This window comes from Stigmatopora argus, chromosome 8 (assembly GCF_051989625.1).
Source record: "Stigmatopora argus isolate UIUO_Sarg chromosome 8, RoL_Sarg_1.0, whole genome shotgun sequence".
Classification (NCBI taxonomy): domain Eukaryota; kingdom Metazoa; phylum Chordata; class Actinopteri; order Syngnathiformes; family Syngnathidae; genus Stigmatopora; species Stigmatopora argus.
Genome location: NC_135394.1, coordinates 18,589,270 through 18,607,979, shown reverse-complemented (window position 1 = coordinate 18,607,979; position 18,710 = coordinate 18,589,270). Strand labels below are relative to the sequence as shown.

General features: G+C 45.2%; 2 protein-coding genes and 1 long non-coding RNA gene across 6 annotated transcripts in view; 2 read left to right on the top strand and 1 right to left on the bottom strand.

Moving 5' to 3' along the window:
- The window catches only part of LOC144078646 (uncharacterized), a 191,924-nt gene that overhangs the window by 162,395 nt on the left and 10,819 nt on the right, over nucleotides 1–18,710 (top strand). The gene's annotated exons all lie outside the window — the stretch shown is intronic.
- Nucleotides 13,124–18,597, bottom strand: LOC144078856 (cystinosin-like). 4 transcript variants are annotated; one of them, XM_077607273.1, is made up of 11 exons: nucleotides 18,393–18,597; nucleotides 16,901–16,956; nucleotides 16,746–16,827; nucleotides 16,300–16,390; nucleotides 16,141–16,244; nucleotides 15,913–16,053; nucleotides 15,749–15,848; nucleotides 15,555–15,674; nucleotides 13,905–14,075; nucleotides 13,713–13,830; nucleotides 13,124–13,395 (listed from the first exon to the last, which is right to left on the bottom strand). In XM_077607273.1, the coding sequence occupies exons 2-11, from the start codon at nucleotides 16,947–16,949 to the stop codon at nucleotides 13,259–13,261; spliced, it is 1,113 nt and encodes a 370-aa protein (XP_077463399.1). In that variant the 5' UTR covers nucleotides 16,950–16,956; nucleotides 18,393–18,597; the 3' UTR covers nucleotides 13,124–13,258. The 4 variants fall into 4 exon arrangements, with proteins under 4 accessions (XP_077463399.1, XP_077463398.1, XP_077463396.1 ...); XM_077607272.1 differs by lacking the exon at nucleotides 18,393–18,597 and adding an exon at nucleotides 17,313–17,367; XM_077607270.1 differs by lacking the exon at nucleotides 18,393–18,597 and adding an exon at nucleotides 17,233–17,363.
- Nucleotides 17,283–18,662, top strand: LOC144078858 (large ribosomal subunit protein mL55-like). The gene is made up of 3 exons (XM_077607275.1): nucleotides 17,283–17,445; nucleotides 18,067–18,229; nucleotides 18,428–18,662. The coding sequence occupies exons 1-3, from the start codon at nucleotides 17,408–17,410 to the stop codon at nucleotides 18,578–18,580; spliced, it is 354 nt and encodes a 117-aa protein (XP_077463401.1). The 5' UTR covers nucleotides 17,283–17,407; the 3' UTR covers nucleotides 18,581–18,662.

Genomic DNA, 18,710 nt, shown 5'->3' with positions numbered 1-18,710 from the left:
CATATTTATTTCATAAAGGGGAGCAATTCTTCAGAATCCACACCAAAAAAAAGTTCATGCCCATTACCGTTTTTATTCATTTTTCAGTGTATTTACAGAATGTGCAGGAGGAAATAGAAAAATCAAGTTTTTTTTTTGAGCCTTCAAATGCGAGGAGGTCAGGGGGCGGGGCTTCACCGGCACTGTCGGATCTCCTGGTAAGGCGAGCGGTACAGGCAGTAATGCTGAACCACAAAGAGCACGTCAAAGCAAACCGAGAAGAGACCCAAGCCGAACTTGGTGGGGTCGCCGAATATCAGCTGCCATTCGTCTGCGGAAGAAAAAAAAGAAAAGAAAGAAAAACAGACTAAAATCATCCAAAACGGGCAAGCATCTGACTCCAAATTGGACGTCCCACGCCAACATCGGTTGAGAAATAAGTTTGAGTTTGATTGATTGAAGCAGATTTTGATGCAATTTCATGAATGGGAACGTTGCCCCATCCAACATGGCCGTTGGAAGACTTCAGATGAAGTCGTAAGTCGCTCGCTACTCAACTGAACTGACTTTGGCGCCAGGCGTCCAATCAAGCGGTGTCCAATCACATGAGTATTTGACTCATTCATTTTGTTGTAGCTGTTTCATTTGGATATAGTATTACCACTGTAGGAGTAAAACTATGGTTGTTAACTCGATGACAATGAACAAAAGGTCTACTGTCTGAGTTTGTTCGACGGGACCAGACGGAGTTAAGGAATTAGGGATAGGTGCTAAAACTGCACGTCTAAGACTAGCGATAGCCAACTGGTTTGACTTCTCGATTCCCAGCGCAGACGCGCCAACTCTTCGGTCTTCTCAGAAAGCCTCTAATGGCACATTAGGACATGGACTAGAAACAAAATCTCATCCTCATCCTCTCTGGGCAATGTTAAAGGTTCATTCCAATTTGGTATCTTGACAGTGGCCATAAACACCCACCTGTTCTAAATCCGCTTTAGTCTAGTCCAGTTGCAGCTCCAGGCTCTGTGACATAAAGATAACATCATACATGTCAATTGATACATTTTCCCAGTGTTTTATACCTTTTGTAATCATTTTAAATGGTGTACGCCGTATAACAACTTTTGTACAAGGAAAAAAATGTTTTTAAAAAAGGGCCGTTATTTGTAAAAAAAACGCCAGCCCTTATTTTGAAAATGTGCTGCAGTTTCACTCCAAGCCAGCTAGGGTGTCCCGAGCAATGTGTTCATGAACATGTGGTACAATGCAGGTGCTGTTGCCCCCTGCCCGCATGAGCCAAAAGAGGATGAGACAGTTGAATCAAGCATCACCTGGAGCAAAGTCACGAGGTCACCCACGTATTCTTCACTGACCTGCTCGACCTTGGCCCGTGTGAGCGGCAAAGATAATTTGGTGACGGTGGCAAACTCGTCGGTCTTCACTATGCTCAATTCAGCTGAGCCGTCCAGCGAGGGAGAGTCGGACGACAGCACCAACTCATACCTGCGGAACAAAACGAAAGAGAAAAAGACTTGTTGGGGTGCACATTCCTTAGGAGATGAAACAAAAGGAGGAGAACCTAGGGTACCTGGACTCGCTGGAACTCTGCGCGCTCCCACATTTCCCAAAAGCCTTCATCAGCGCTTCGGGAAATGAGCCGAATTGAGCATGAAGGCCATACTTGGCTTTTAAACTGCACACAAAAATCAAATCAAGGTGTTTTAAAATGACACACTGAATGGAATGGAATGGAATGCAATGCTGGTCAATTCTTCCCAGACAGACCTCGGGAAGTCCTCTTGGCAAAGACGGGAGGAAAACCGGAAAGAATGATCCGTCACATCCACTAAGGTAACAATGAGATCCTTAAAGCAAAAAGAAAAGGTCAATCAATAGACACATTGCTTACCACTCCCAGAAAGCCAACACACATTTTATGTCCAAGAAGAATTCTAATTTTATTTGCAAAATGTTTGAGTAATGATTAAAAATAAATAATAATGATACAGTACAGACGCTCCCCTACTTACGAACAACGGTACATACAAACACGTCTGCAAATTGCGTTTATGTTGAAAAGGAAGATCCAAGATGGCGCCGTTCACGCGGGAGCCAGTGGAAGTAGCTCTGTACACTCTTATGTTTTTCGTGATTTACAGCCCTTCTATCTTTTTTTAAATACATTTTAATATTTCTTAATACATTCCTTTTTACTTGACTTTGCACTTTATACTTTTTACTTGAATGTTTGTACAACTTTCCTTGTTCTTTTAGCCTGGCTTCTTTCGGCTACTTCTTTTTTTGGAACCATTCAGCCATGCCTACGCTGTCACACACATGGGACTGACTAGCTGTTACAATACGCAGCGGAAGGAGTAGCAACACCTCGGTGCCGCCGGGAATTCGCAGCTGGACAAAAGTGCCGCGAGAAGAGGCAACGCTTCTGACCAACCATTCCATCGTGGGATAAGATGGAAGAGCTGTCGGCGCTTACCAGCAACGGAATCGAGGTGCCCTACTCTGCTACTGTTGTCTTCAGCTCCAGACTACTGAGGAACTGTGCGGATAAGCTTGGAAGAGTGACTCTGCATATTCTCTACCTCGGTCACAGTCTGCAGAAGTTCCCCATCTTGTGGAAGACTCCCTGTGTGTGGTTCCAGTTTTTGTTTCCATTTTCCAGTTTCCATTTACTTTGATTTGCTTTGTACTTTTTGCTTTTGCTTTGTTGTTGTGCAGTCTTTGCGACTGTACCATCTAAATAACTATACCTTTTCTTGCTACTGTCACAATGAAATTTCCCGAATACGGGATGAATAAAGTTATCCAATCCAATCCAATCCAAAAATGTTCGCAAGTTCGATTTTGTATTGCGCGCCTTTTTCCGAGTAGTGCTTCTTTCCGCCGCTAATACCGACGACGCCTGGCGCTGAGAGCGCTCGGCTCACCCAGCATCCACCTTCCTCTGCCCAGTTCGTTGCAGTGCGTAAGTTGCGCAAGTGCGTGACGTATCTCCAGTGCGCAAAGAACCTTTTTCATTTTTATCATGAAATATCTCGTGCAGCCATTATTCAATATGGTTGGTGAAAAGCGAAAGGCTTCTAGTGAAGGAGATGCAAGGAAGAGGCAAGCCATTTCATTTGAAACCAGTGGCAATAATTACGAAGCTTGATGCGCGTGAGAAAGTGGTGAGCGTTGCACGGGAATACAACTTGAATCGTTCCACCGACCGTCGGTACCATTTATAAACAGAAAGATGGAGCAGCAGGACCCAAATATTGAACGTTGCACAAAGTTTGCAAATCAATTGAATGATGCCATACAGTGCTACCGCATCATTTATGATGAAAAAAAGAAGAAAACGGTGCAATTGTCGTTAGATCGCTTCTTTCGGCCACTTTCTAATACATAAATCTCTCTCTCTCTCTCTCTCTCTCTCTCTCTCTCTATACAGTACTGTACATATTCTCTCCATTTTATTAAATGTTTTTTTTTTCAGTACAAACCAATGCGTGTTACTTATACAAGCCTTAAACATACAAATGCACTTATATTTACCTTCAATATACTTATATCGGCCTTAAAGATAAATGATAATACAAAATATAGCACTGAATCAACTTACCAACTAATTCAACTTATGAACAACCGCTCGGAACCTAACTCCTTCGTTCGTAAGTAGGGGAGCGTCTGTACATGCTATTTCCATGTGTAACACAAATTTGGCCACAAGACATGGATGGTTTAAATTGAGGTTGCAATGTCACTCATTCTCAATAATGAAGACTTTTCTCATGGCACTTTTATTTAACATGAAGACAGTAAAGCACAGGATTTTTGATAGATTTGAAAAAAAAATGCTGTACTCACGTGTTTTTGAGGATCACTTGTGCTCGGCTGAAGTCCCATGGTGATGCGGAGGTGTTTTGTTCTGTAAGTATAAAGGACTGTTTTCAGGGTTGATACAAGCAACTTCTGCAGACATGTAGTATTTTGAAATGTTTTATTTCATGAAAATATTGAAATTATTCACATTCGAGACGATACGTCAAATACAAATTACACTCGCAGCAATTGGTCAAATAAAACTAAAATAAATAAAATAAATAAAATAAATAAAATAAATAAAATAAATAAAATAAATAAAATAAATAAAATAAATAAAATAAATAAAATAAATAAAATAAATAAAATAAATAAAATAAATAAAATAAATAAAATAAATAAAATAAATAAAATAATAAAAATTTAAAAAATTAAAAATTTAAGTGGAACATGGCACATAACACATAACTTCACACCTTCCTCACACAGTCGAGGACACTGTATGCGTTGCCGCGGCACACTGCAAGAGAAATGCGCTGTAACAGCCATTGACACTCGCGTGGCTCGTTTGAAACAGCCACGAGCCGGGAACCTACTTCTAACAGAAACTTCAAAGTGGAGTCCCCACATACACCTGAAGTTTCGAAGGCTATGGGCTGGAAATTGGCATCGAATTGACCAGCCACAAATGTTAAATGTGTCAGTATTTTGTTGTCTACTAATACCTTTGACTAGAATTAGACTAGACACAGAATTCTTAACGGTTAAATAGTCCAAGAAATTGAAAGGTTACCGAGTTTCTGCGTGTGATGACAAGTAGGCTTTTGTGTTGTGGTAATGACGACATGGCCTATGGCCGATTATTATTATGATTATTATTATTATTAATGATTGGAATCCCCCGTATTAAGCAATAGAAAAGCGTACAAATGCAACGCGGCACATATTTACTCACATACTAGGGTGCACGTAAAAGTGTTATGGTCGCGCCGCGTTGTCGTGACGCGACCGTGAATGTATTCGGACCCATAGCTCCTTAAATAACGAAACAGGAAATGATTTAATCATTTCCTGTTTCGTGTGAAAGGGGAATGCGTGTGCGCATATCATGCTTAAAGCATGACAATATTAGCAGTTGACGATGGCGTTTTCGTCTGCTACCAGTGACCGAGACGATCCGGATTAGAGCCGAAATGCGTCAAACGAGATCCGTTTTACAAAAAACGTACTTAAAAAAAATCCCGTACAAAAGTTGTTATACGGCGTACACAATTTGAAATGATCAAAAAACGTATAAAATAAGGGGAAAACGTATAAGTTGACAGGTATGCGGGGAATAGTCACCGCCATTACTTAGACACAGAATTCTTAACTTTAAAATAGCCCCGGGGACTAAATTGACAGGTCAAAACTTGACTATCTTTGCTAAAACAACAATAAGAACCTCAAAAAGTAGGCTTTTTCTCAGATTACCTGTCGTTGGAGCCTTCACACTTAACGGTGACTTCAAAAACTTCAGTCAGTCTCAAAGCCATGGCGATAGATAGCGTGACTTATCGCGAAGATTGCCGGGGAAATTTATACGCTTCCACTTCTTCTTCGTCTTCTTCTTCTTCTTCTTCTTCTTCTTCTTCTTCTTCTTCTTCTTCTTCTTCTTCGTGTTTCTCTTCTTCGTCTCCTCCTAGCGGTTTTGTTGGGAGTTTGCAAACAACTTCACAATGTATCACTACGACTAACCAGAATGGATGATTGATCTTGCAATTTAGTCAAATGACATTGAAAAAGTAATACACAATAATACTATGTATTTATTTGTACCATAAAAAAGACAACAATTGAGAAAAGCATTGATGATAATCCGATTTTATTGTTATTACAACATTAATGATAATAATAATCATAAGAATCCAAATGACAAGAAAGACAAGGCACGACTAAAACACTACCTTGATAACGCTAAACCTGAAGAAAGTTTGGCTCTGATCCGGATAGTCTCGGTCGGTCACTGGTAGCAGACAAAAACATGATCGTCGATTGCTAATGGTGTCAGGCTTTGAGCCTGACATGCACCCGCGCGTCAGTCACTACTGCCCTTTTCACTATAGAAATATAGACAGTGTCAGTAAGCAATGTACATAGACAGTAGTCAAGGTGAATAATGTGGTTTTATTTGTGTGTTTTTTGTGTGTGTCGGTCTGTTGTGGTGTGGATCTTTCACTCTCACAGTGGAACATTTTTGCTCCGTGTCTAACTTTTCCGCCAGCCCTTATTTTGAAAATGTGCTGCAGTTTCACTCCAAGCCAGCTAGGATGTCCCGAGCAATGTGTTCATAAACATGTGTGTCAGGCCCCAGACGAGATTGGTGGCTGGTTGCGCCCGCCACCCAACCACAGGTCCTGCCTCTAATGCAGGGCTGTCAAAGTCATTTGGCATGGTGGGCCACATACGGCGGCCTAGGGAGATGTCAAGTGGGCCGGACCATTAAAATGATACCATGCTCTGCTATAAATAACCCAAATATCATGTCTTTCCTTTGTTTTGGTGTAAAGAAGCACAAGAACATTAGGAAAATATTGAAATGGAATGAACTATCCTTTCATGAAACACCTCATATTTCCTTAGATAAATGTGCAATTGACTTTTATCATTCACAAATAGGCATTGCAACGGATCCCACTGATTGTACAAAGGCACAAAACTTGAATTGGTACTGAAAAATATAGTCATGCACTTTAAGATTAAAAGAGACTTTTAATGAAAGGAATTTTTAAACCACTTACACATACGCATATAAAATCAAAATGTAATCTTTGCGTGCACCTTACAAACTAAGGAGAGTGATTTGAAATGTGTAATGAAGAAAGTTTCTGTCTCAGTGATGCAGCTTGTCTTCTACTCTGATGGAAAGAGTGCGCCCCTTAGCGGATAATCCGTGAATTGCAGGGAATTAAGAATATGAATTCCATGTCTTTGATGCATTTTTTTCCACTTTCAAATGATCCTGCGGGCCTGATCGAACCTCCTTGGGGGCCGGTTCCGGCCCGCGGGCCGTATGTTTGACACCCCTGCCTCTAATGACTCGAGGGCTGCCAGGTGTGAGTCATTAGCCAGTGAGGAGTATTTAAGGCCACCAAGAACAGGACCACACTGCGGGATCGTCTGATCTGCTCACAGTGAGGGACGTACCTGCTTGTATTTTCTCGCCTCGCCTGCCTTCGTTGATTTAAGACCTCTTGTTTTGCTCCCAGGATTCCGACTACGCTCGGCCTCCACGACCACGGATACGCCTAACGACACGCCGACGCCATCCCGACGCCATCCCCTCTGGTGCCTGGCCTTTCACTTGGATCATTCTAATCAAGATTGGAGAAGCAGACTCCCAGCCCTCGCCTGCTTTGGGCTCTTCCACCCCCGATCAAAACAGCACGATCCTCTAACATGGACCCCGCGGGCGCAGGCCAGGCCCCCTCCGACCCAATTTGGCAGGTCGTGGAACAGCATACCCAAGCTATTGCGTACCTCTGTTCTAAGGTATCGAGCATGGCTGAGACCCCTGGATGACATACGAGCACTACTCAATTCTTTGCCTCATTCACCAAGTGCACAGCTAACCCCAGCCGCTCCCCTGGTAACACCGATATCGCCGCAACAGGGACCTAAGGCCCCCCCCCCTACGGTGGAGATCTCGGCACATGCCGGCGCTTCCTGGTTCAATGGCAGTTGGTGTTTGAACAACCGAGCCTCACCCACACCTCGGACCGAGCCAAGATCGCTTACCTGATCGGCTGCCTTCGTGATGAGGCCCTAGCCTGGGCGAGCGCCGAATGGGAGCGGGGCTCCCGCATTTGTATGCGATGTTTTTGCTTGTGCTTTACTTCTGCCTGCCGTTGGACGACTTTTGACAGTTGTCAGCCGCGTCTTCACTGCTCTGGTTGCCTGTTCTTTTCTCGCTCCCTTGCGAAACTTGATGGTAGAGCATGTGAAGCCGCCCCGCGTTCACATCTGCGTCATCTGCCCCCTCGCAGCAACAGATCCAGGGCTGAGGAATGACCTCGATGCCATAGTGAGCTCCAGCGATGGCCCCCGCCATGCAGGCTATGGTGTCTGTGTCCCCTCCAAGCGCCAAACTGTAGGCTATTGTCCGCTCCAGTCCACCGTAGTTTTCTGGAAGGTATTCCCTTGGTTGCAGGCAGTGGAGAACACAAAAGATGGCAGTTGGTACTGATTGGAGTGCTGCAATGCCATTACCCAGCTCTGAGATGACCTCCTCTATGGTGACCTTGCCAGTGTTCATCAAATCTCTGACTCGATGAAGACGGTTGCAAAATGGCTTCTCTGCTTCCTTCAGAAATCTGGCATCGTTGCATGACATCTCATCCCCTTCAACCTCGCAGAAAAACAAGATGGCGGCGCACACGGATGCAGCGGCTTTTGGCTTTCCAGTTTGGTGTATTCTTTTCTCAATCCTATCGTTATTTACCAACATCTGCGAGGCAAACTTTTCCTACAGTCGCCACGACTTAATTGCTCCTACGACTTATTGACCGCAGAGATGCGAAAGATCTTCGACCAGCCGGTGGGCGCTTAAGAGCTCTCAGACAAGACGTCCGGAGCGTGGCAAAAGACTCGGTCGAATTCCGCATCTTAGCCGCCGAGAGTGCCTTTAATGACTCCGTCCTCCCTCCACGACGGCTGAATGTGGAGATGCGGGAGGAGCTGGCGATCCGAGAGGAACCAGGGTCCCTCGACGCGCTCGTGGAATTGGCCATCCGGATCGACAGCCAACTAGAAAGACAACGAGGGCAGCGGCAATGTGACTCGCAGGTGGTCGCCATGCTTGGACTTCGGCGCCTGCTTCCCGTTTCCCCCGCAGCGGCTGCGCCTCCCCCTCCTGTGGTGACGTCAGAACCCATGCAAATTGGTCGCGCTGGAGCGTCCGAGGAGGAACGCGACCCCCGATCATAACAATGTGCTACAATGCAGGTGCTGTTGCCCCCCGCCCGCATGAGCCAAAAGAGGATGAGACAGTTGAATCACGCATCACCTGGAGCAAAGTCACAAGGTCGCCCACATATTCTTGTTTGACCTCCTTGACCGGGGCCCGTGTGAGCGGCAGAGACAATACGGTGGTGCAGAACCACTTGTTGGTCTCCATTATGCTCAATTCGGCTGAGCGGTCCAGCGAGGGACAGTCGGACGAGAGCAGCAAATCAAGCCTGCGGAACAAAACAGAAAAAGACTTGTTGGGGTGCACATTCCTTAGGAGATGAAACAAAAGGAGGAGAACCTAGGGTACCTGGACTCGCTGGAACTCTGTTTGCTCCCACATTTCCCAAAAGCCTTCATCAGCGCTTCAGGAAATGAGCCGAATTGAGGTAGAATGCCATACCTCTCTTTCAAACTGCACACAAAAATCAAATCAAGGTGTTTTAAAATGACACACTGAATGGAATGGAATGGAATGCAATGCTGGTCAATTCTTCCCAGACAGACCTCGGGAAGTCCTCTTGGCAAAGACGGCAGGAAAACATGAACGAATGATCCGTCACATCCACTGATGTCACAACGTGATCCTTTAACCAAAAACAACAATGTTGATAAACATGTGGTACAATGCAGATGCTGTTGCCCCCCGCCCGCATGAGCCAAAAGAGGATGAGACAGTTGAATCACGCATCACCTGGAGCAAAGTCACAAGGTCGCCCACATATTCTTGTTTGACCTCCTTGACCGGGGCCCGTGTGAGCGGCAGAGACAATACGGTGGTGCAGAACCACTTGTTGGTCTCCATTATGCTCAATTCGGCTGAGCGGTCCAGCGAGGGAGAGTCGGACGAGAGCAGCAAATCAAGCCTGCGGAACAAAACGAAAGAGAAAAAGACTTGTTGGGGTGCACATTCCTTAGGAGATGAAACAAAAGGAGGAGAACCTAGGGTACCTGGACTTGCTGGAACTCTGCTCGCTCCCACATTCCCCAAAACACTTAATCAGCGCTTCAGGAAAGGAGCCGAGGTCACACGTGTAGTTTATTGCAACACCAGAACAACCGGACATAACACAACACTCCACTCCACTCCTGGCTCGATTGGTTTGATGCAGAGCTGTGTTCAGAGAGGCTGGCTATCTTGCACTTTCAGCCATGTTTGATGAATTGGATCCGGAAGTGGTTTCGCAACTTGACTTTGAAATGAAGGTCTAAGCCAGTGGATTCGAATTCTAATGCTCGACGACATACCTCCTCCTCCGCCCGTGTGCGCCAGTTTGAATTTTAGGTTATTGTTCCTCAAACAATGACCGGAGTTCTGTCTTCTGCCTGTTTTTCAGAGTAGCAAACTGGCGCTGCAACTTCGCCACCATCTTGTGAGCCTGAGAACGTCAGATGGCGTCATTTTTCCAGTCCATAGTAGGTCATCAATCAAGCAGGGTTCCCACATTCAGACAAATGACAACTAAAAACACTACTAACCCTCGACGTTTCGTGAGACGGTAACCGCAGGCAATCCTGCACCTGCTCTAAGCGGACGCCCACGGTCTCCGTTAGCTGGTGATGTAGTTGCATCACCGTACGCTCCAGCACCGACTGGTTTTCAATTTTCTTTGCCAAGCGGGTCTGCACCTATGACGTGGTCCCAACAGATGGTTTGTCAGCAATCCACAAGATGGCATCGAGCAGGGCCTTACCTCAGCCACGGTCGACATTAACTGTCCTTGTTGTTGCACCATCTTACGCTCTACTCTTGAAACTCTTCAAAAAAACTTTAGGGCCTCCAGCCGATTATATTGGACTGGATTCCGGGTCCATGGTTACGTTCACCGCCTTGATGAGCTGCTCACACATGACGGCGACCTCCATGGTCCAAGTCGCAGCCGAGTGCTCAAACTTCATCTGCAGCTGCGATAGGGTTAGGGTTTGACGCGCCAACTCTTCGGTCTTCTCAGAAAGCATCTAATGGCACATTAGGACATGGACTAGAAACAAAATCTCATCCTCATCCTCTCTGGGCAACGTCCAAGACTGCTGCTGCTGCTGCTGCTGCTGCTGCCTTGAAGCATAACGGTGACTTCCATAACTTTTGTTGACTGCTCCTGCCTTGAAGCCATTGCGGGAAATATCCGTGACTCGTCCAAGGTCCACGTGAGGATTGCCGGTCGAAATTTAAACGCTTCCACTTCTTCTTCGTCTTCTCCTAGCGGTTTTGTTGGCAGTTTGCAAACAACTTCGTGGCTGTTTCAAATGAGCCACGCGAATGTCAATGGCTGTTACAGCGCATCTCTCTAGCAGTGTGCCGCAGCAACGCAAACAGTGTCCTCGACTGTGTGAAGAAGGTGTGAAGTTATGTGATATGTGTCATGTTTCATTTATTTTTATTATTATTTTGTTTATGTTATTTTTTTTTTTTTTTAATTATTATTAATAAAGCAACATACTTCACAATGTATCACTACGACTAACCAGGATGGATGATTGATCTTGCAATTTAGTCAAATGACATTTAAAAAAAAAGTAATACATAATAGAATTTTATTTGTACCATAAAAAAGACAACAATTGAGAAAAGCATTGATAATAATCCGATTTAATTGTTATTACAACATTAATGGTGATAATAATAAGAATCCGAAAGACAAGGCACGACTAAAACACTATCTTGATAACGCTAAACCTGAAGAAAGTTTTTTGAAGAATATTCTCGAACTGATTCCAAAACAAAAACCTTCATTTTGAGCTCCACAAAAGCATCTAAATCCAGCACCAAAGTTCCTCATATTTTTCCAATGGTATTTATAGTTTTTTTATTTTTACAGGGGAAATGACACTGGTTGTGTTAAATGTGTATACAGACAGAATGGGTCCAAAAATGAGGACAATGAAACACATGTTTTTCTGTTTGAAATGAAGTGTAGTAAAATTCGAAATAAATGTTCAAATGGAGATGTACTTTTGGTCTGCCTGGCCCCTGATTTGAATCAAATTGTGGAAAATGGACTAACATTGCATCATTGTCCAATGAAACCATATCGTAACGTACATTTGATGATCTACAGGCCAAATTTTTGGAATGACTGATACTATGAAATGATGAATGCATTTTGAGGGGTATTGGGGGGTCATTGTGGGCGGGCGGGCGGGGCTGAAGGGCGGAGCAGACGGCGGGCGGGCGGCTCTCGTCACCCTCTTCGTCCTCTTGGCCACAGACAGATGTTAGCGAGTTAGCCTAGCCGCGCTGAATATCTGCAGGATACCCAGAAAAAAGCCACACAGGGAGGGCCGGGGAGAACATGCAAACACCACAGCGAAATGTCTGTCAGCGCCCACCAATGCCTCCCATTTGAAATGGATTGGACCTCTTGTAGACAATGAGATTTAAAAAAATCCATTTTTTCCACCCTCTGGCCAAGGTGGACCTTCCCACCAGTGTGTTTATCATTGGTAGACGTCCAAATTCATTTGAAGTGGGAGGCCGGCAGCAAACGAACATTGTTTTTGCCCTCCCACGTCAATTGGATCGGGAGTCTAGCACCCTCTAACCGCATCAAAGAAGCTTGTTATGACTTGATTTGAATGACAATGCATGGGAACGTCGCCCCTACCAAGATGGCCGACCGGAGGGCATTTACTCGGTAGGGCGCAAGAAATGTTTCTTCATATCGAACGGGGGAGGGTGGCCGGTTTTATAAACATGTCATTTATTCCCCGCCGCCCGCCCACGCCCGATGGCTTGGACGTCTCTGGCTGTCAAATGAGTCTTTAGAATGTTTTTTTTTCTGAGAAGAATCCTTCTGCCAATAATAATTGTGTCAAGTCCATTTTTGAAAGGATAAAAAGGAAGAAGGAAAAAGCCCTGATTCGGTGTCATTTAAAAATGGAAACAAGAAGGCAAAAAAATACAAAAAATAAAGTCACCTGAGAAAATGACGCAGACGAGACCAAGCATGACGATCCACGTGAGCGACCAGTCGAGGGATTGACGACGAGCGGGCTTTGTCCTGCTTGAAGTGCAAGAAGAGCGTTTGACACCGCCCCCTCCTTCTCATCATCATCATCATCATCATCATCAGGAGGAGGAAGAAGAGGCCAAACGGGTCCTGTAGCGCCCTCTAACGGATGAGCACCGGAAGTGCCAGCATTAGGTGGACGTGTTTTGATTGACGGCTCGACGGTGGTTTGTTGTTGACACTTTTGGAGAAAACATTTTTCATGTTCGAAAGAAAAACGGGGAAGGGGGAAAAACATGTTTTTGGCAAGGAATGGCCAATTTATCTCATAATCATATTTATTTCATAAAGGGGAGCAATTCTTCAGAATCCACACCAAAAAAAAGTTCATTCCCATTACCGATTTGATTCATTTTTCAGTGTATTTACAGAATGTGCGTGGCTACATACGTGCAGGAGGAAATAGAAAAATCAAGTTTTTTTTTGAGCCTTCAAATGCGAGGAGGTCAGGGGGCGGGGCTTCACCGGCACTGTCGGATCTCCTGGTAAGGCGAGCGGTACAGGCAGTAATGCTGAACCACAAAGAGCACGTCAAAGCAAACCGAGAAGAGACCCAAGCCGAACTTGGTGGGGTCGCCGAAGATCAGCTGCCATTCGTCTGCGGAAGAAAAAAATGAAAAGAAAGAAAAACAGACTAAAATCATCCAAAACGGGCAAGCATCTGACTCCAAATTGGACGTCCCACGCCAACATCGGTTGAGAAATAAGTTTGAGTTTGATTGATTGAAGCAGATTTTGATGCAATTTCATGAATGGGAACGTTGCCCCATCCAACATGGCCGTTGGAAGACTTCAAATGAAGTCGTAACTCGCTCGCTACTCAACTGACTTTGGCGCCAGGCGTCCAATCAAGCGGTGTCCAATCACATGAGTATCTTTTGGGGCTCTTTTGGGGCTTTTCAATGAGTACATTACCGTTGTTGTAGGAATCCAAGATCATCTGCGCGATGCTGAGCAGGCCGCCGGTGAAGTCCAGCAACACGGTTCCGATGCTCCACCCCTCCGTGCTCTTGCGCCGGTAGTTCATGAAGGCCTGGCGGCGTCCCATCGTGTCACGCCTCACGCGTGCCGGGAACGGGACGCCCGCGTGGGCCGGGCGGGACTCACCTGGGGCACGTATTTGACCAGCGTGACGGCCAGTTTGATGTAGGAGAAGTAATAGAGGTAGTCCAACCAGTCGATATGTTTCAAGATGGCCAACAACAAGGTGACGCTGGCAAAGGACCAGCCAATCAGGAGTAGGAGGCGGGCCGTCCACGACACCTTCTGACCGCCCCTCTACGGCGGCCAAAAAAACGTGTTAGTCGTAGAGGGGGTGAGAGTGCAAGAAGAGAAACATGAGAGTTGGCGGCCATCTTGGTGCAGTGGACAACCTGTTTTTTTTCTTCACTCAAATAGTTGACAAAATCTTGATGTACAGACGCTCCCCTACTTACGAAGGAAGGAGTTAGGTTCCGAGCGATTGGTCATAAGTTGAATTTGTTTGTAAGTTGATTCAGTGCTATATTTTGTATTATCATTTATGTTTAAGGCCTATATAAGTATATTGAAGGTTTATACAAGTGCATTCGTATGTTTAAGGCTTGTATAAGTAACACGCATTGGTTTGTACTGAAAAAAAACATTTAATAAAATGGAGAATATGTACAGTACTGTATAGAGAGAGAGAGAGAGAGAGAGAGATTTATGTATTAGAAAGTGGCCGAAAGAAGCGATCTAACGACGATTGCACAATTTTCTTCTTCTTTTCATCATAAATGATGCGGTAGCACTGTATGGCATCATTCGATTGATTTGCAAACTTTGTGCAACGTTCAATATTTGGGTCCTGCTGCTCCATCTTTCTGTTTATAAATGGTACTGACGGTCGAACGATTCAAGTTGTATTCCCGTGCAACGCGCATCAAGCTTTGTTATTATTGCCACTCATTTCAAATGAAATGGCTTGCCTCTTCCTTGCACCTCCCTTACTAGAAGCCTTTCGCTTTTCACCAACCATATTGAATAATGGCTGCACGAGATATTTCATGATAAAAATGAAAAAGGTTCTTTGCGCACTGGAGATACGTCACGCAATTTACGCAACTTACTGTGGAGTACGGAATGTATTCTTATGCTTTTTGTTAGTCAATAGGTTTATTTAGTGTAATCATTAGAATAGAATTTTGCATGACCTAGCGGAAATTTCCGTCTGTGACACCTATGAGTTAGGGGCGCGTCATCTATATCACATGATCTTTTGTCAATAAAACTGGTCGACCTGTTGGGGGGGATGCAGGGAGTTCAAACTAGTCAGGCTGGAGGCTCCTGGCGCTGGCTGCTCTGACTCCCTCCTTCAGCTGAAACTAGATAAAACTCATCATGGCCGACTCTGTGTGCTTCCTCTAATTCGAAGTTATTGAATGTTTATCGATTAGATCCAACACTTACGCACTGCAACGAACTGGCCAGAGGAAGGTGGATGCTGGGTGAGCTGAGCGCTCGCTCACAGCGCCGGGCATCGTCGGCATTAGTGGCGGAAAGAAGCACTACGCGGTAAAAGGGGCGCAATACAAAATCGAAGTGACTCACATTTTTCGACATAAACGCAATTTGCAGACATGTTCGTATGTACCGTTGTTCGTGAGTCGTATGTTCGTAAGTAGGGGAGCGTCTGTATTTTAAAAGTGCTTCTATTTGATAATAAAATGTATTGATTGGGTTTTGTAACAAAGGTTTATCAAATCGAACGAGGTGGAGCGGCGCGGCGCGACCCACCTCGTAGACGGCGGCCTGCCCGACGTAAACCAGGCAGAGCAGGAGAGCGTGCAGGCTGAAAAAGACGTCGTTGGCCTTGACGGGGTTGATGCCGCTGGGGTGGCGCCGCAGGAACTCCTCCTGCCGCGGGCAGGCTCCGGGGGTTAGCCCTATCCGACATGGTCGGAGGGCGGCGCTGGCGCCACGGGACTCACCTTGATGCTGCTCACCCAGAAGAGTCCCACATTGAAGACGCTGTAGGCCAGGAAGCCGGTCAGGTTGAGCGCCAGGAAGTCAAAGTTGAGGCCCACCACGCTAGAGACAAAGCAGGCGTCCTCAGACCGGAGGCCGGGCGAGCGTGGCGCGCACCTCAAGTCACCTTTTGCGACACCAGTTCTCCCACACTTGCGGGTAGAAGGACACGGACCAGGCCAGGAAGTAGATCCAGCCCACCGTCAGGCTCAGCACCTCCAACGCGTCGCTGCGGACCACCAGGAAACGGAGACGGAACGGCGCCGGGCTGCCCGGAGACGGCGCCGTCGTTAAACGCTCGACCGTGGGCGTCCGATCCCGTCGGATGGCATGTCTCGCCCCCTCGGTCACTCACCCGCCGGCTTCCGTGGCGTTGCTCAGGAGGTACGTCGTCACCTGTCCGGCGGCGCGGGCCTTCGCCGAAAAGGTCAGCGACGTGGTACGGGGGAGCAGCGTCACCTGAAAGGCAACGTCACGTCACGTCGGTCCTCGCCATCCCGTCTTTGCGTCTCACCTGATCGGGCAAATCGATGATCTCCGAGAAGTTGGCCTTGGAGCTGTAGGTGATGTTCAGGTGGATCACCAGCGGCTGTTCCAGCGCTCCGCTGGGAACAAATACGGTTTACCATTAGTCCTTGCGCCAATTTCGATAGCATGGATTAAACAAAATAAATAAATTAAACATTTGACTGACACTCTTTTTGCACAGAAGTTTGCATTGTAAATGTATTTTACAAAAAATAGACAAGGGGTTGCATCTCTACATGACTACATCTCCCATAATGCTTATCGACAAAATAGCAATGATTCCATGACAAGTTCCTCCCCATTTCTGCCATTTTTCTTGTTATAATACGCCAACATACATTGAGTTGTTTCGCAGAAAACATTTTATCTTCAATCGGGATTATCTTTTGGGCTTTCCCATATGGCTACGCTAGTTTTGGCTGACGTTCTTACCTGGAGGCGATGACAACGTTGACACTGGACTTTTCTTGAATCGTCACCTCCTCCGGGGCAGAAAGAGACACCCGCGACTCCGCTTCAATGAAACAGACGATAAACCTCGCGCAAATTGACAACAAACATGTTATTCGTCTCTAACGTTAAATCACCTGCTATGTTGGCCAGCTGCCACAACAGCAGCACCCGGGGGAGCCACATCTTGTCACTACAAAAGACGAATACAACAAGAGAAGTCTTCTAAATGCCACATGGCAAACACGTATTCCATATACAAATGATGTAACAAACTTAAAGAAATTCCGATTTAAGTCCAAATTGCTTGGAATGACGGCGCGTTAGATTTAACGGACGCCGCTCGGTTCCCTAAACGCACCAGCAAGTAAATATCGTTAGCATACACGGTTGCGTTGAAATAAACTTCGAAATTGGACTTTAATTCGTAAACAATTGGCGTTTAAGAGTGAAGCGCGCTTGGACTTACCGAAGGGTAGGTGTGCCTTGAATTTATGCCGGTCACATGACAAGTTGTTATTAGAAAAAAGCAGGAACTTATGCAGGTACCTTCTTTTGTTCCGGAAGAGCGACGCTGATATCGACACCCTGCCTGGTGGTTTAACATCCGGGTCACGCTACTAGCAGCTAGCATAGTCGAGAACATGTCGCTAATAAACAATACAGTTCGCTTACTTTCCCGGTAAGGTGACTTTGGTTACTTTTATGGTGTTAGGTTATACTTTTTTTGGTTTATTAAATGTAGAGAGAGTCACCGGACGACGTCGTTAAAGTTAATTTTCTGCACATTACTTTACAGTTGGAATTGGATGTCATGAACTATCATATTATTTGTGGGGCAACAGATGCACTTAAAATTCGTATGAAAAACGCTGCTAATATTTACTTATCTGATGTGACTAGTATTTTGGTTCGAATTGCACTGTACCTCGCTGCAATTTATATTCTAAACATTGATTTTATTGCATTGAGGAAATGTTATATTTTCATGTGTTTACGTTTTTAAGGGGAATAACCCGTTTGAGATTTTTATACGTTTGTTTACGTTTTTAAGGGGAATAACCCGTTTGAGATTTTTATACGTATACCTAATTTCGGGCGATTTTGTTTCGGCAAATACATTTTTGCAATGGTTTTCAATTTTATTCTATAGTTTTTTAAAGAATTTTCTTATTACAAAAATAATCTGTCTCTTTTTTTTGCAAACATGAACGTTTTATGTTTGATGTATTTTTCTGTATATGTCATTTTTCCTCAAATGTATGACCGCATGGTGTTTTTTTTTTTTTTTTTTTTTTTAAAGGTTTTTCTGGAGGCAAACAGTGTCCAATCGCCTCAACTCCAACAAGACGTCGGTGGTTCGCTGCAGTCGGCAGAAATACGAACGCTTGTACACGGTTTTAATGCTGCGACCCGACGGCTCCACCGTCAACATCCGATACAAAGAACCCCGGCGTATCCTCATGGTGACCGCTATCCTGTCTAATTTACATGGTTTAACCCTATCATACACGACCAGTCAAGGCTGCTCTTTCAGGGATCTTTTAACTTGAACATATCAAGAAACTTACCGCGACTTTACTTTCATTTCGGCATCCTTGGTTAATAATGAGATGCGTCTCAACTGACCTCCCTTCCAACTTGTTGTTTTTTTTCTCCCGCAGATGCCAGTGGATCCTTCCACATTGTCGGAGGAGGAGCGTCGGCGTCGTCAGAAAAAGCGGGAAGTCAAGAAGACGGTGAAGGAGGCCACGGTACACTATGAGGACGACTTCAAGGTGGACAAATACAGACAATTCTGGAACAAGAACAAATAATAACGTGTTCTGTGTTAACAAATATGGCGACTGGTTTATTTATGTGTGTGTACGTAGACATTAAACAATACTTCCAAACTTTTGGGGCATTTTGTGTGACCTGCTTTTTCCGTCACATCTCATCTAATTA

What these genes read in the sequence shown, in the direction of transcription:
- LOC144078856 (XM_077607269.1), bottom strand. Translation starts at nt 17,147, where the DNA reads ATGCTAACGATATTTACTTGCTG. An exon ending in GCAGCTGGCCAACATAGCAG is followed by an intron (nt 16,828 to 16,900) that starts GTGATTTAACGT and finishes GTTTCATTGAAG; the next exon opens with CGGAGTCGCGGGTGTCTCTT. An exon ending in AACGTTGTCATCGCCTCCAG is followed by an intron (nt 16,391 to 16,745) that starts GTAAGAACGTCA and finishes ATTTGTTCCCAG; the next exon opens with CGGAGCGCTGGAACAGCCGC.
- LOC144078858 (XM_077607275.1), top strand. Translation starts at nt 17,408, where the DNA reads ATGTCGCTAATAAACAATACAGTTCGCTTACTTTCCCG. An exon ending in ACAGTTCGCTTACTTTCCCG is followed by an intron (nt 17,446 to 18,066) that starts GTAAGGTGACTT and finishes TTTTTTTTAAAG; the next exon opens with GTTTTTCTGGAGGCAAACAG. An exon ending in AACCCCGGCGTATCCTCATG is followed by an intron (nt 18,230 to 18,427) that starts GTGACCGCTATC and finishes TTTCTCCCGCAG; the next exon opens with ATGCCAGTGGATCCTTCCAC.